This window comes from Prionailurus viverrinus, chromosome E1 (assembly GCF_022837055.1).
Source record: "Prionailurus viverrinus isolate Anna chromosome E1, UM_Priviv_1.0, whole genome shotgun sequence".
NCBI classification, from domain to species: Eukaryota; Metazoa; Chordata; class Mammalia; order Carnivora; family Felidae; genus Prionailurus; species Prionailurus viverrinus.
In genome coordinates, this window is record NC_062574.1 from 51204864 (window position 1) to 51217788 (window position 12925).

The window sequence follows — 12925 nt, forward strand, 5'->3', positions numbered from 1 at the left end:
AATTAACAAATACCTATGAAACGTCCGCTTAAATACCAGCTACAGAGGACTACAGACGTTCTTTGAGCAGCGAGCTCGTGTGCTTTTTTAATTTTCAGTCTGTTCTGAAGGTGGGCTGATCCCAGCATATAGTTTGGCAGCTTTCCCCAGACTGACCCAACACAGATCAAGGAACAGTGTAGGCAGCGGCCCCGAAGTCCGGCCCGGTCTCTCGGCACCTTCCGGCCAGCCCGGCCCCTTAAGTTAGTCGTGCTCGCGTTCACCTTCCCCAAAAGGGAGCATGCTGGAGGCACTGCAGACTTTTCCGGGGAGGAGTGATGTCACAGGAGAAGGCCCCCAGTGCTCCTCTCCGGGTCAGCAGAGCCGTGCTCCCTGGGCTCCTGCCCTTCTCAGGACCTTCCAGAACCTCCCAGGAGGAGGGAGAGCGGCCATGGTGCCGGCACCAGGTGCTGCGGCTGCAACAGCACGTTGGTAGTTGATGGTGCACGGGCTCCCCCGAAGGAAGAGTGGACAGAACAGGAGGTTTTCCAGGCTGGCTGACTGCCAGCCCCATCGCCGACCTCTGTGACCTTGGCCCAGTTTTTTGACCACCCAGAACTCCAGCTTCTCCCCTGTGTCGGGGCGTAGGCTGACTGCAGTTCCTGCCGACCTGAAGGTCTGCGCACACGAGGTACGGGGCTTAGCCTGAAAGCCTTGCAGGAACATCGATGCAAAGCTCACGTTTTATACAAATGCCAGTTACGCCCTCTCCCTTCCACCCACCTGCCCGCCCACTTTGTTCACTGAACAGGAACCCGTGAGGGCAGGAGAGGAGAGATGCGCCCACACTTCCAGACTGTCCACCAGGAACTCAGTCTCGCTGACACAGCGACTTGGTTTATTGTAGCAAAAGCATTGTTTTCCTTGTTCTCGTCTTTCCCTCCCCCCACGCGCCTCCCCCCACTGTCACACCCTTGGGAGGAAACCATGCAGTTAATTGGCCACGGGGTTCCCAGTACAGAGGATGTGATGGGCGGCCTTGGTTGATCGCGGCCCCTCCCTCGGGAAGGCAGGAATTTTGAGCCAGACCAGGGCAGGAGGAGGAGGGCCACGACCGCGAGGGGTCTGCCGGCCTGCCTGCGGGCAGAGGCCCTCCAGCTCTGGCAGACGGGCGGCAGGCCCTCTCTGGGACCGTGTGGGGCGGGAGGGCCTGGGCTTTCCAAGGGGAGAAGTCCAGGGGGGAGGGCCAGCTCTGGCCCTTCCCCCGACACGAGTACCTTCACCTCCCGCACTCCCTCCCTTCCTCCCTTCGACGGGGTTCGGGGTTCGCAGAGGGCACGTGTACGACCTGCCTCTGATCAGGTGGCGCCCGGCTGGGCCTCTCCTCTTTGTCCAGAGGAAACCGTGTCCTTCTCTTGCCCGTGGACTCCAGCCGGAGCACCGGGCACACGGGTGCCACACGGGCTGGAAGGTTCACGCTGGCTCTTGTATCTACCCCTGGTCTCTCCTGTCCCAGGCCTGGCCGTTTGAGCGGTTTCTATCTGCTGATGCTGTTTTCAGCTCCCCTTTGCTCTTCGGTGGCCCTGAGTTTTTATTTTTCCGATCCCGATTTATTCTGGCCCTTTGCCAGTCTTGTGATTCAGATGATAGCAGAGTTGACTGGGGTCGTCGTAATTCCTTCGAGACCTCAGCACTGGGTTCCTACCAGGACAGAGAGATGAAAATGAACGTCTAATGTCTTTAGTTACAGATGGAAACGAATTTACCATAGTTCTTCCAGGTAAGTTAATTATGACCCAATTTTCATTAGGTTCTGCTCAGCCAGAATGTGCTCGTTAGCTGACTGGGCTCTTCTGAAGCTGTTGAATTGGAGTCTCCAGGGTAGAGCCCGGCGTCTCTGTTTTAAAAAGTCCTCCATGACTTTGACGCACCGATGCTGAAGGTCCTTGCCAATCCTGAAGTCCCGTTACTTAATTTTATAATTCTTTTTTATTTAAAAATCAAAGTAGTACATGCATACAAGTTTTCGAGTCCCATCATACTAGAAAGTATATTAAGAGGGAGCTGTCTCTTCTCTCTGCCTTTCCCAGAGGGGCTACTCTGATTCCTTTCTTGTCTGTGTAAGCGATTTGTTCCCTGTAGTAGTTACAAATTTGCCAGTTACTTTTATTTGCTAAATTTTCTGTGAACTTGTGAGTTCATTTTTTAACATACACTCCAGTAGATCTGTCAGGTGCTATCAGGACTCATTCCAGTGTTCAGATAATCGGGTCGTTTTTTAAAAAACTACCCCTCTCCTGTTGAACCGTTTCATCCTTAGAGCTGGCTCGTGGGCGTCTTGTGGTCTCTCTCTTTCTTTTCCTGGATCCTTCATGGCCTTGCTCAGTGCTGTATTTCTCAAGAGGAGACCACGGGACAGATTTTGTGAGTGTTTGCGTGTCTGAAAAGACCTCTGTTTTATCCTCAGACTTGAACATCAGGCAGACGTTATCTTCACGACGGACGTGGAGGTGTTGCTCTGTCTGTCCAGCTTTCGTTGTCGCTGGGAAACCCAGAGACCGTCTCATTCCTGATCCTTTGTGAACGGATTTTTCTCCAAGGACTTTTATTTTCGGTCTTTTGTTTTTGGCGATTTGACTCTGATGTGTCTGGGTATGGGTTTTCTCGGGTTAATCGTGTTGGAGGTTCACTGAGCTTCTCGAACCTGTAAGTTTATGTCTCCTGCCAGATGTGGGAAGTTGTCCAGCATTGTGTCTTCAACTGCTCTTTGAGTTCTGCACTTAATTTTCTCTTCCCTGTGAGACTCCGGTCACGTGTGTGCTGTCGTCCCCGGTCCCGTGAGGCTGTGTCCTCGGGAGCCATTCCCACTTCTGCAGGGAGGAGTGTTAGGTTCTTGCCAAGCAGGGGTTGCACGGGGGGCGGCCGGGGTGTCGAGGGAGATTAGCTGCCATCTCAACTGTGTGCAAGACGGTGTCTGAGACGGATGCTTGGGGGCGTTGGGGCAGACTTAGCGTGAATACACGGAAAACGAGGAGGCTGCAAACAGTTCGGGAAAGGTGTCGTGTTGGGGACTGTGGCTCAGCAGTGAACAGTCTTACAGCACACCTGTACGGCTGTGCGACGGCGGGGGCTGCCGGGCGGCGGGTCCTGGTTGCAGGGAGGAAAGGCTTCACGCGGCGGGTGAGTTCTGAGCTACAGGAGCGGCTTTTCTCGCGGCAGACCCTCTTTGCCCGGAGAAGCGACTGACGGACCTGGGGCATTGGGCAGGCGTTTTCTGGAAGGTGAACAGAGTGAGCCGTCACTTTAGGTGGGACATGGAAGTATTTGTTGCCGGTGGCAAAAGTTGAGCTATTAGGGAACGAAGCGCCGAAGATCCGCATGGCTCGGTGAGCCGGGGTTTTACAAGGGACCAGTGATGACGACACGTCATCCGTCGTCATCCGTCGGTAGAGGGTCCATTCAAAGCGCACGACAGACTAGCGGGTTCAGTGCCGTAGACCCAGGGCCATCGCTGTGCTTTCAGACTCCACGTCACGCAGTCTTAAAGAAACTGCCGCGGTGGGGTCGTGTAGCATCCAAGAAGATAGCCACGACTGTCTGCAAAGGCTGTTTATTTCTTTACTTCTTTTGTGGTTTTCTTAATGTTTGTTTATTTTCGAGAGAGAGTGTGAGTGGGGGAGGGGCAGAGAGGGAGGGAGGCACAGAATCGGAAGCAGGTTCCAGGCTGAGCTGTCAGCACTGAGCCCGACGCGGGGCCCGAACTCACGCACCGCGAGATCACGACCTGAGCCGAAGTGGGACGCTTCACCGACTGAGCCACCCGGGCGCCCTTACAAAGGCTATTTATTTATTTATTTTTTTAATTTTCTTTTTTCAACGTTTATTTATTTTGGGGACAGAGAGAGACAGAGCGTGAACGGGGGAGGGGCAGAGAGAGAGGGAGACACAGAATCGGAAACAGGCTCCAGGCTCCGAGCCATCAGCCCAGAGCCCGACGCGGGGCTCGAACTCACGGACCGCGAGATCGTGACCTGGCTGAAGTCGGACGCTCAACCGACTGTGCCACCCAGGCGCCCCTACAAAGGCTATTTAAACCAGCCTCTCCTTCCCGGCAGCGTCTGTGTGTCCGTGCATGAGGGGGGGTTTTCCTCCTCTGTGTCGGCGAGGACCACATTTTGTGACAGATGAGCGCAGAAGCAGGTAGTGCAGTCCAGCTGTCATGTGTTAAACCAGATACTAAAGAAAATTTCTAAAAATTGTAAGGCAGTCCTGCTCTTTTCCTTGATTCCTTTTTTTTTTTTTTCAAAACAGTCATTTTTCATAATAAGTATCTATGTTCAAATGTAATGAGTTGTTATTACTTTTAAACGAATGAATGAAGAACTCTGTTTAAAATTTCTCGTTTGATTTTGAATACAGCCAATACCAATCAATAGATACCGCCGCTTAAACATTGTTTGGGGTTCTGCATAATTTTCAAGGGTGCACAGGAGTCCCGAGACCAAGTAAGTTTGAGGAGTTGCTGGTTAGAGTTATTTGCACTAGAATCCACTCCCAAAACAGGCGGGTGAGCCACTAACACACGGGTGTGCTTGTGAAACTGATTTTTGCGTGTAGGCGAAAGTTCGCAGACGAACGCGTCACCATGGTCGTTCTGTCCTCCTCCCCGTCCTGTTGCGTAAGGGCTGTCGTTAGAAGGTGAGGGGACTGCCGCGTGGCCCTCCCTGCGGCCCCTCCTTTGCACAGCCTGCGGGCAGTGTGGGGGTGAGGCAGTGGGGGGGGCAGGGAGACCGTGAGGCTGCATGGTGAGCACAGGGACGGGAAGACACAGGGCCGGTGGGTCCGGTGAAGGCGCTGTTCTCTAGAACGGTGTGCGTTCTGGCCTGTTTGGGGGCGTAGCAGCTCCCTAGGTCTGGTGATGGCAGAAAACCCCAGTTGTGTCTCGGGTCCGAGGTGGCCGTGAAGTGAGTGATGGCGGAGGACGCAGCGAGAGGCAGGCCTGGCGGCGAGGAGATGCACGGATAATGAACTTTCCCCTTTTTATTGCTTCTTCAGATCCTCTGTCGATGGGGCCTCAGAAAGCTCTGGAAACCATCGGTGCAAATTTACAGAAGCAGTACGAGAACTGGCAGCCACGGGTAAGCGCGTTTCCTACGCTCTCCTCTCCTCTCCCTCCTCCCCTGCCTCTGCCTCCGCCCCCTCTTCCCTCCTCCCCCTCCTCCCTCATCTCCCTCCTCCCTCCTCTCCCCCCTCCCCCTCCTCCCCCTCCTCCCTCCTCCCCCTCCTCCCTCCTTCCCCTCCTCCCTCCTTCCCCTCCTCCCTCGTCTCCCTCCTCTCTCCTCTCCCTCCTCTCTCCTCCTGACGGGGGCACCGCCTCCAGGGTTCACATAGCCTTCCAGGTGAGGGCTCCTTACAGCCCTGCGTGCTCGTCCCTGGGGGACTGGACACCCCTCACTGCCGCCCGTGCCCCACCCCCCCACTCCGTGTGTGCAGGTGGTCCGGGCCACGCGCCCTCCAACTCGTTCTCTTGCCTCAGTTTCCCCCACAGTCTTTAGCAAATGAAAAGCGTTTTTCATGGTACTCTTAAATCATGGCTTTTCTTTTGCGCAGGAAATGCATTTTTGGTAACTTTTCTGCAGCCCCAACTAGTCAGAGCCCTTCTTCAGTTTTCAGACAGTCGAGAAAAACACTCCACACTCAAAAGATGACCTATTATATGCTTGGTCTTTGATTCAGAAGGTCAGGTTGTTCGTGGGGAGCCACTCCCACTTGCCGTGCCTTCCGCTGCTTGTGTCTTACGGTTTGGGGGTTTTGTTGTTTTGAAGGAAAGTGGCGTGGGATGTGGTGACTGTGACAAGGCGCTTTTAAGATCTTAAGTTATTCGTAAGCCACCCCGAGACCCGTTTCCTTTGGCCTTTCTCTTTAGCTGGTTTGAAGATTTAATGGTTTTAGTAGAAGATTAGAAATTTGGGGTGTTTGTGGAGGTGCCTGTGCGTTCAGCTTTGTGTAGCGGGCTCTGGAATTCTCTAAAGGGCCTGACGGGGAAGGTGGGGGGCCCGTGGCCTTGTGGGCGCCTCCCCGGACGCTTTGCCGTCCTCGGTCCTCCATTTTGAGCCTCGGCCTCATGGAAGCAAGTGGCTTAGGGACCCCGGCGACGCCTGCCTGCTTGGGGTCTTTGTCCGTGGACCCCTTGCGTGATCCGGAGTTTAGGGAGTCTTTGCATTGCATTCACATTCTAAGAGAACAGCCAGAGTGAGTCTGTTGGTGCCTGCGACTGTGCCCTCGGTGGCTTCCGCTGCCGCCCGTAGTCCTGGGATGGCTGAGCGGTAGTGACCGTCTCTGTGTCTGGGGGTGCGTCTCGTCTCGGTGCCCCCTTTCTGACTTGTCGACTCAGTAGCCGCAGACTCTCATTCTTCAGAAGGCGGTTTCTTAGGGGTGGTTTTGTTCCGTGCCTGAGGGCTTTGCTGTCTCCTCTTGATGGTTCTACAAAAACCCAGGAGCCTTTCTCTTGAGAGTGTGATGCCTTCGGGAGAGGTTTGGATGGTGCATCCCTTTGAAAACAGCTGAGATGCCTGCTGTTACCACTAGGAAGTAGCTTCCTTGGGGACTCGGAAGGCCCTCCGGGACCTCAGCGACGACACCCAGGCGCCCAAGGGTGCATGCGCGGTGCAGACAGGCTTTCAGGCCGCGTGTGACCACACATACGGGGCACGCCACCGGCATCTAGAAGGTGGAGAACCAGCAGTGTTTGGATGTAAGAGAATGCCTTTCTGACTTGCCTACCCCTGACCCTGTCCCGGGGGGCACTTACCTCCAGGAGAGCGCAGCCCCTTGAATTCAGGTCTGCCAGCCGTGTCCTTCACCGGAGGGGCTCCGCCATTTTAATTAACTGTTAAAGAAATACCACATGAGAAGATATGGGCTTCAGAACGCGTGTCTGATATTCCAAGATATTGTATTGCAACGTGTACTCCATTTGCTACGATTTGCAGTTTTGTGTTGGTTTTTTTTTGGAGTCCTAAGCTGATTTGCGGCCAGCTTTCTTGCTAGTTTAGCTTGGTAGGCATGGGCTAGTTCACGCTAGCTGGCAGTACGTGGAATCTTCGAAAGTAGGATCTATTATTGTTTTTAATCCGAATTTCTAAGAGCAGATCTCTCCCATGGCATCTGGAAGAGGCATTACCATGTAAGGCAGGCAGCATTTATATATAAGGAAATGATCGCAGATCCAGAAATGATGATAGAATCAGTGTAGGGTTGAGAAGTTCCCTTCTCATGGTGGCGGGAGGGCCAGCCGCGGGGGTGGGGGGTGGGGGGGGCGAGTCCTCCGGGTGGACGGTTGTTAGTCTGAGAAACGTGCTTGAAGCGAGCGGGGTTTCCAGAACGGATCTGCAAGGCAGTGTTTGGAAGGAGAGGTTCAGTTCACAAGGCTGACGAGGGAGGATGTTTCTAGATCATAGGGTACTTAGGAAAAGCGCCCGTGGACCGGTGCAGGCGGGACCCCCGTCGGGGCGGGGTTACGGAGTGGGCTTGGGATGCGGGCCAGCGACCCCCGGAAAGACGCAGTCCGCGCCGACGGAGTGCGATGGTTTGCCTGCAATCGGGACGCACAACCACAGCAGCGAATACTTAGCGTTTTCTTTTCTGAATGTCAAGATGATTGCGTTCGTTTGTAAGTACCATAAAAATGTTTAAAATTTTGCTGCTTCCATCTGTCGGTGGCTTCCTCTGTTTCAGAAACGAGCCTCAGGTCATGGAGGCAGCAGGAGACCTGACGGGCTCGCTGCTGTCGGCCGTGGGGCTGTGCCGTGTGCACTGGGTGATGACGGTACGTGCCCCGGAGCGAGCGGTGCTGCTCTGCTCTTTGTAACCTCCCGTGGGTCACCGGAGAGGGAGGGAGGCCCGCCTCGTGCCGCCTCATCGAGTTTGCACAAAACATGAGGCAATTACCAGGCTCCGATGTTTGTGTACAAGGTGCCTGTTCCTAACTGTAAATCAGGGTCCTTTGAAACATTGCAAAGCTAAACACACAGCACGTTATTGCATTCTACAGGGCCCTCGAGTGTTGTGCCGTAATAGAGGTCGATGTGCCGTCCGCAATAAAACAATGGGGGCATTATTAAATTTCTAGACCTTTGGTGTGGATGCCCATAGATCTGGTTTTCTCTTTGTCCGTGGCCCGGACTGCGAGACTCAGAAAGGTGGGGACATAAGGTCGTGTTCATTAGTGTATTCGTGCCTCCGCGTTGCCGTGGGCGGGACGGGCTGGGGGACCGCGCGACCCCAACGCCACACGGGAGCAGCAGAGAACTGACCACGGCAAACCTGTCCGCCTCGCGTCTTGGGGAGTTGATGTCCTTCCTCGTGCTCTTTCCTCCGTGTTTTTCTAGCTTTATTCAAGATAAAACATCTCGATAAAGGTGATTTGGGCTCAGGAAGGAATTTAGAGAAGTCAGGACGGTGCCTTTTTTTTTTTTTTTTTTTCCTGAGGTGGCCAGACTTTCAGGCCCAGGTTTCCTTTCCAGGCCGACTGAACCCTTGTCTAAATAATTTATCAGTTTGCCACTGGTGAGACGTTTCTTTTGATTAAATTTAAGGCTGTGCCTTACTGCCTCGTGGGTTCATAAATCTGTGTTCTGCGGGAGATGGAAGGAGGGGTGCCAGCTGCCGTCGCGGCCGCCGCCGGCTGCTGGTCCTGCCAGGCCTCGCTACCCCCTCGTCGGGCCCCAGCTGAGCGTACAACTGGGCGACGGGACTGGGGGATCCAAAGCACTGTGTACCCCGTGAAGAGTTCGTCTTTCCCAGCCTTTTTCTAACAAGTTGGGGGGTTTCTGGCAGTTTAGCACAGGGTGTAACGGCCCGAGCCGATGGGGGGGCGGCAAACGGGGGTCTCTTCCTGTTGTGCTTTCCCCAGAGCGCTGTGGACCACGGCCCCTCTCCCTCTCCTCTGTTATCGGTGGGGGGGACCTGAAAGCCACCTGATGCTGGCATGTTTATAACTCACTAAGGGGAAGGGACTTGAAGGTTTCCACCCGGGCGGTATCTGCATTGACCCCTGACTGAGTCCATTTTGTCCCGGGAACGTTCCAGTTTGCAGAATGCCCTTTGGGGCCTCGCCGGAGCGCCCCTGGCGTGTAGGAGCTCCTTCTGGAGCCAGGTCAGGGTGTGCAGGGGTGGCCCGCCTGTGTGTGGCCGCGGGCCCTGCAGGCACATCTCGGGCCACACGGGGCAGTGCTTACGACATGGTGTGGACTCCGTTCCGCGGGCTTGAATTCCATCCCGCCCTTCAGTCGACCGTGCTCCTCAGGTTGTTCGCGGTGGGCTAGTGGCCTGGCACGTTCTTACAGTGCTGCCCGCCCGGTGGAGTACGTGCGGGCGGGAAGTCTGTCTGGGACAGAGCAAGGCCCCACCGCCTGGTCATCGGCCAAGTAGGAGTCACTGCTGCACTTGAACCGAAGCGACTTTGCCGTTGGTCACAGGGTTGCCTGCACGCCACTGAGCGTGTGCTTGGACCAACGTGGCTCGTCGCCGTACCGTATGGTGGGAGGGGGCGTCTGGGGGGAACGGGGCCTAAGGCCAGTGGACAGCTTCGTTCCTCCTTGGGGCCTCACAGGCTTGTCCTGTAGGTGTGAGGCACGGGTGTTTGCCAGCCCAGCGCTCCGGTGCGATGCTGTTCTGGTGGGGCTGTGGTGAGGCTGTGTCCTTGCCTCCTCCCTGCAGCGGGGCTGACGGCTTGGCCCTCGTGCTGGGGGTGCTAGGGCAGCGGCTCTGCCCGCCCGGTTGCTGGGACGGGCTCCAAGCCCGCTGCGCTGCTGGGTGACCTGCCCCCCTGGCCTGTGGGTTCCTTCCTGGGGCGGGTCGCGGCGCTTGAGACCCACGGGCTGTGGCTCGTCCCTCGCTGGGGGTGGAGTAGGGGCAGAGCAGCGTATGTCCGCGCTGACAGCTCTCCCCCCGACTCCCTCCGGTGTTCCGGAATGAAGTTCCTACAGGGATGCGGTCAAGACTTGTGAGTGGGTGGGTTCTGCCTCGTCGTGGCATTTTCAGAGTCCGATGTGGACTCTCAAGGGAGGGCCCAGCCGTGCCGTGGGACTGTGCTCCCCGGCCTGGGGGTGCTCTGAGACGTAGTGACTCCTGTTGGGCCGGTCACGCTTGACCTTCGTCTCAAACTGACATGGTGGCTCAGCAGTGAAGATGCCCCACGAGTCATCCGTGATGCCACTGTCACACCATCATCCCGTCCTGTTGTCCCCCAGGCCAGCCAGCTCCCCTCTCCCTCTTCCTGCAGCAGCCGGCTTCCTTTTCTGTTGGTCCCAAGGTTGGGCTCTGTCCCCCTTGCCAGTGTTTCTGTGACACACTGCCAGTGAGGGCACATGAGCAAAGGGAGAGCTGGGGAGATGGCCCCCACTCCATACAACTCCCCCCGGCGGGAAGCGCTTCGCATCAGGTGCTCATGACGTTTGCAGGACGGTGTGGACAAAGCCTTCTGTCCCGCACTCCCCTTCACCCCGCCCTCTCCCTGCTCGCCCGACCGCCTCTCCACGCACAGCGTTCACGGACGGTTCCGGTCGTGCAGCCCGGCCCGCGCGCCACCCCCGTCCCCAGAAAACCCGTTTCTACCCGGCTCTTCCTGCCAAGCCCGCCTGCCACCGCGTCCAGCAGAGCAGAGAGGCGGCCGCTGATAGATTGTTGGCAGAAGACGACAAGCACGTTGAAGCAGGGGGAAGGGGTGACCCTGCAGGCCACGCGGAGGGGTGAGCAGCCCGTCCCCGGCCACACGTCCCGGCCGTCTGGGGCGGTGTGTGCGCATCGCCTCGTGCGGTGCCACCGCCGTGCGGCCCCCGTGGCGACCCCTGCCTCTGCGGTCACGGGGCGGCTGGCGTGGGCGCGGGGAGAGTCCTGGGATTTGGGCCCACGCGACTTTGAGCGGTACACCGGCGAGCGTGGGTTTCGGGCCACTGCCAGGGAGGTGTCTCCACTGTAGCCCCTCATGTCTATGTGGCTGTGATCCCTCCCGCCCCTGCCGGCGTGGCCCCTTGCAGCCCTGCCCCCACCCCTTGGGCTGCTGGCAGGTGGGCCTGGGCTGGGAGGGCCTAGCAGGTGGCCGCCTCCTCGCTGCCACTGCACGGGGGGGGGGGGGGGGGGGGGATGGGGGGGGCGAGGCCGTGGCCCGGGGGCCGTGGGAAGAACGTCGACATGAACTGTCGCTTTGCCGCTTCCTAGACGTGAACGTTGAGAGTTTACGCTGAACTTGTAGGGTCTGTAAGCGCCAAAGGAGGGTTCACAGGGAGGAGAAAACGAGGTGAAATGTGGGCTCGATGGGTGGGGGATGCGGTGGAGCCGGTGGTGGGGAGGCCCGAGCCCCTGGCACAGAGCTCCGTGCTCCTCCTGCTGGGACCCCGCTCCCGGCCGCCCCCGCGCATGAGGTGCTCGAAGGATCGTGTTTAATAGCGAAACAGGGCTGGACCGTGTCCTTAACAAGCCCACCCGGGATCTGGTCTCAGCCGCGTGTGTGACACATGGCAAATGAGGACCGGTCGCCTTCTGTGAGGCCTGCAGCTGTAGCTCTGATGTCTGACGCGCCCAGACCGCCAGTGCGGCGGCTTCCCCGGTTAACCTGGAGGCCCCGATGCCGAGCCTTGTGCACCCGGCTCTGGGGGGGTGGGGGGTGCCGGGGCGGGAGCGAAGGTGTCTGAGGAAGTGCTGGGAAAGTAGAGGATACAGAGCCTGAAGCAGGGGACTCGGGATTGGGGGTGGCCGAGAGGAGCCCACCGTATGCTCGCCGTAGGCAACTGCGAAGGGCTGTCAAATCCGGTTCCAGCCGGAGGAGAAAGTGCGGCTCCAGGGCGATGGTAACAGACTGGAGGGGAGGGGCCCCGTCTGCTCGGCTTGACTTCATTCCGCCCGGAAGGCATCTGTCACAGGGGTAGTTGTGAATCGGGGGTTCACGACAGCTTCTGGGTGCCCCTGTCTTAAATGTCAGGGGTTTGCTGTAGGTGTGGCATGTCACGGAGCTGTGAAAGGGGAAATGAAATTCACACGGCGTGATATTACGACGGGAACCGCGCAGCGCCCGGCCTGTGTCTGACTGACTGCCGCCACCCGGCACCGCGTTTCCGAGACTCGTTCACGTGCGTGCGTGTTGTCGCATGGATCGGCGTCTGGGGCTTTTCACGGCTGGGTAAACGCCGCTGGACAGACGCTCCGCGTCGTGTTTGTCCACCTGTGGGTGGACGTTTGGCCTGTTTCCACCTTGTGGCTGTTACGAACGATGCTGCCGCGGACATTTGTGTACGGGGTTCTTGCACGGACATACGTTTTCAGTTCTTTTGGGTACATGCCTAGGGGAGGAATTGGTGGCTCGTACGTAACTCTGTGTTTACCTTTTCTTTTTTAATGTCTGTTTATTTTTGAGAGAGAGAGAGAGAGAGAGAGACAGCGCGCATGTGCGCCCACACGTGGGGGCGGGGCAGAGAGAGGGAGGGACAGAGAATCCCAAGTGGGCTCTGAGCTGGCAGCCTGACGTGGGACTCAGACTCACGACTGTCAGATCATGACTTGAGCCAAAGTCAGATGCTTCACCGACTGAGCCCCCCCAGACGCCCCTCTGTGTTTGCCTTTTGGAGGATTTCCCCGGTCGTTTTCCACCCTACTGGCGACACTTGACAGTTCAGTTTCTCCCCGTCCTCACCAACACTTGTTTTTTTCTGTGTGTTTTGTTCTAAAATTATTACGATGATGGCCGTGCCGGTTTGGGTTAGCATTTCCCTGATAACGAAGGATGTTGAGCATCTTTTCATGTACTTATTGGCCATTTATTTGCACATCTTTGGGAAAATGTCTCTTCAAACCCTATACCATTCTTTACTTGGGTTATTTTTCTTCATTGTTGGGTTGTAAGAGTTCATAATGGACATTTTTAATTTTTTTTAATGATTATTTTTGAGCG

The 12925-nt window shown here is 56.8% G+C and overlaps 1 protein-coding gene across 5 annotated transcripts in view; it reads left to right on the top strand.

Annotated features, from left to right (window-relative positions):
- Window positions 1–12925, top strand: part of RPTOR (regulatory associated protein of MTOR complex 1) — a 335785-nt gene that overhangs the window by 80605 nt on the left and 242255 nt on the right. For 3 of the 5 annotated variants that reach the window (XM_047834016.1, XM_047834017.1, XM_047834018.1), the window contains one exon: window positions 5035–5117. In XM_047834016.1, the coding sequence (XP_047689972.1) occupies window positions 5035–5117 (83 nt within the window). Of the gene's footprint in view, window positions 1–4658; window positions 4785–5034; window positions 5118–12925 lie in introns of those variants that run through there. The other 2 variants (XM_047834020.1, XM_047834019.1) reach the window with 2 other exon arrangements.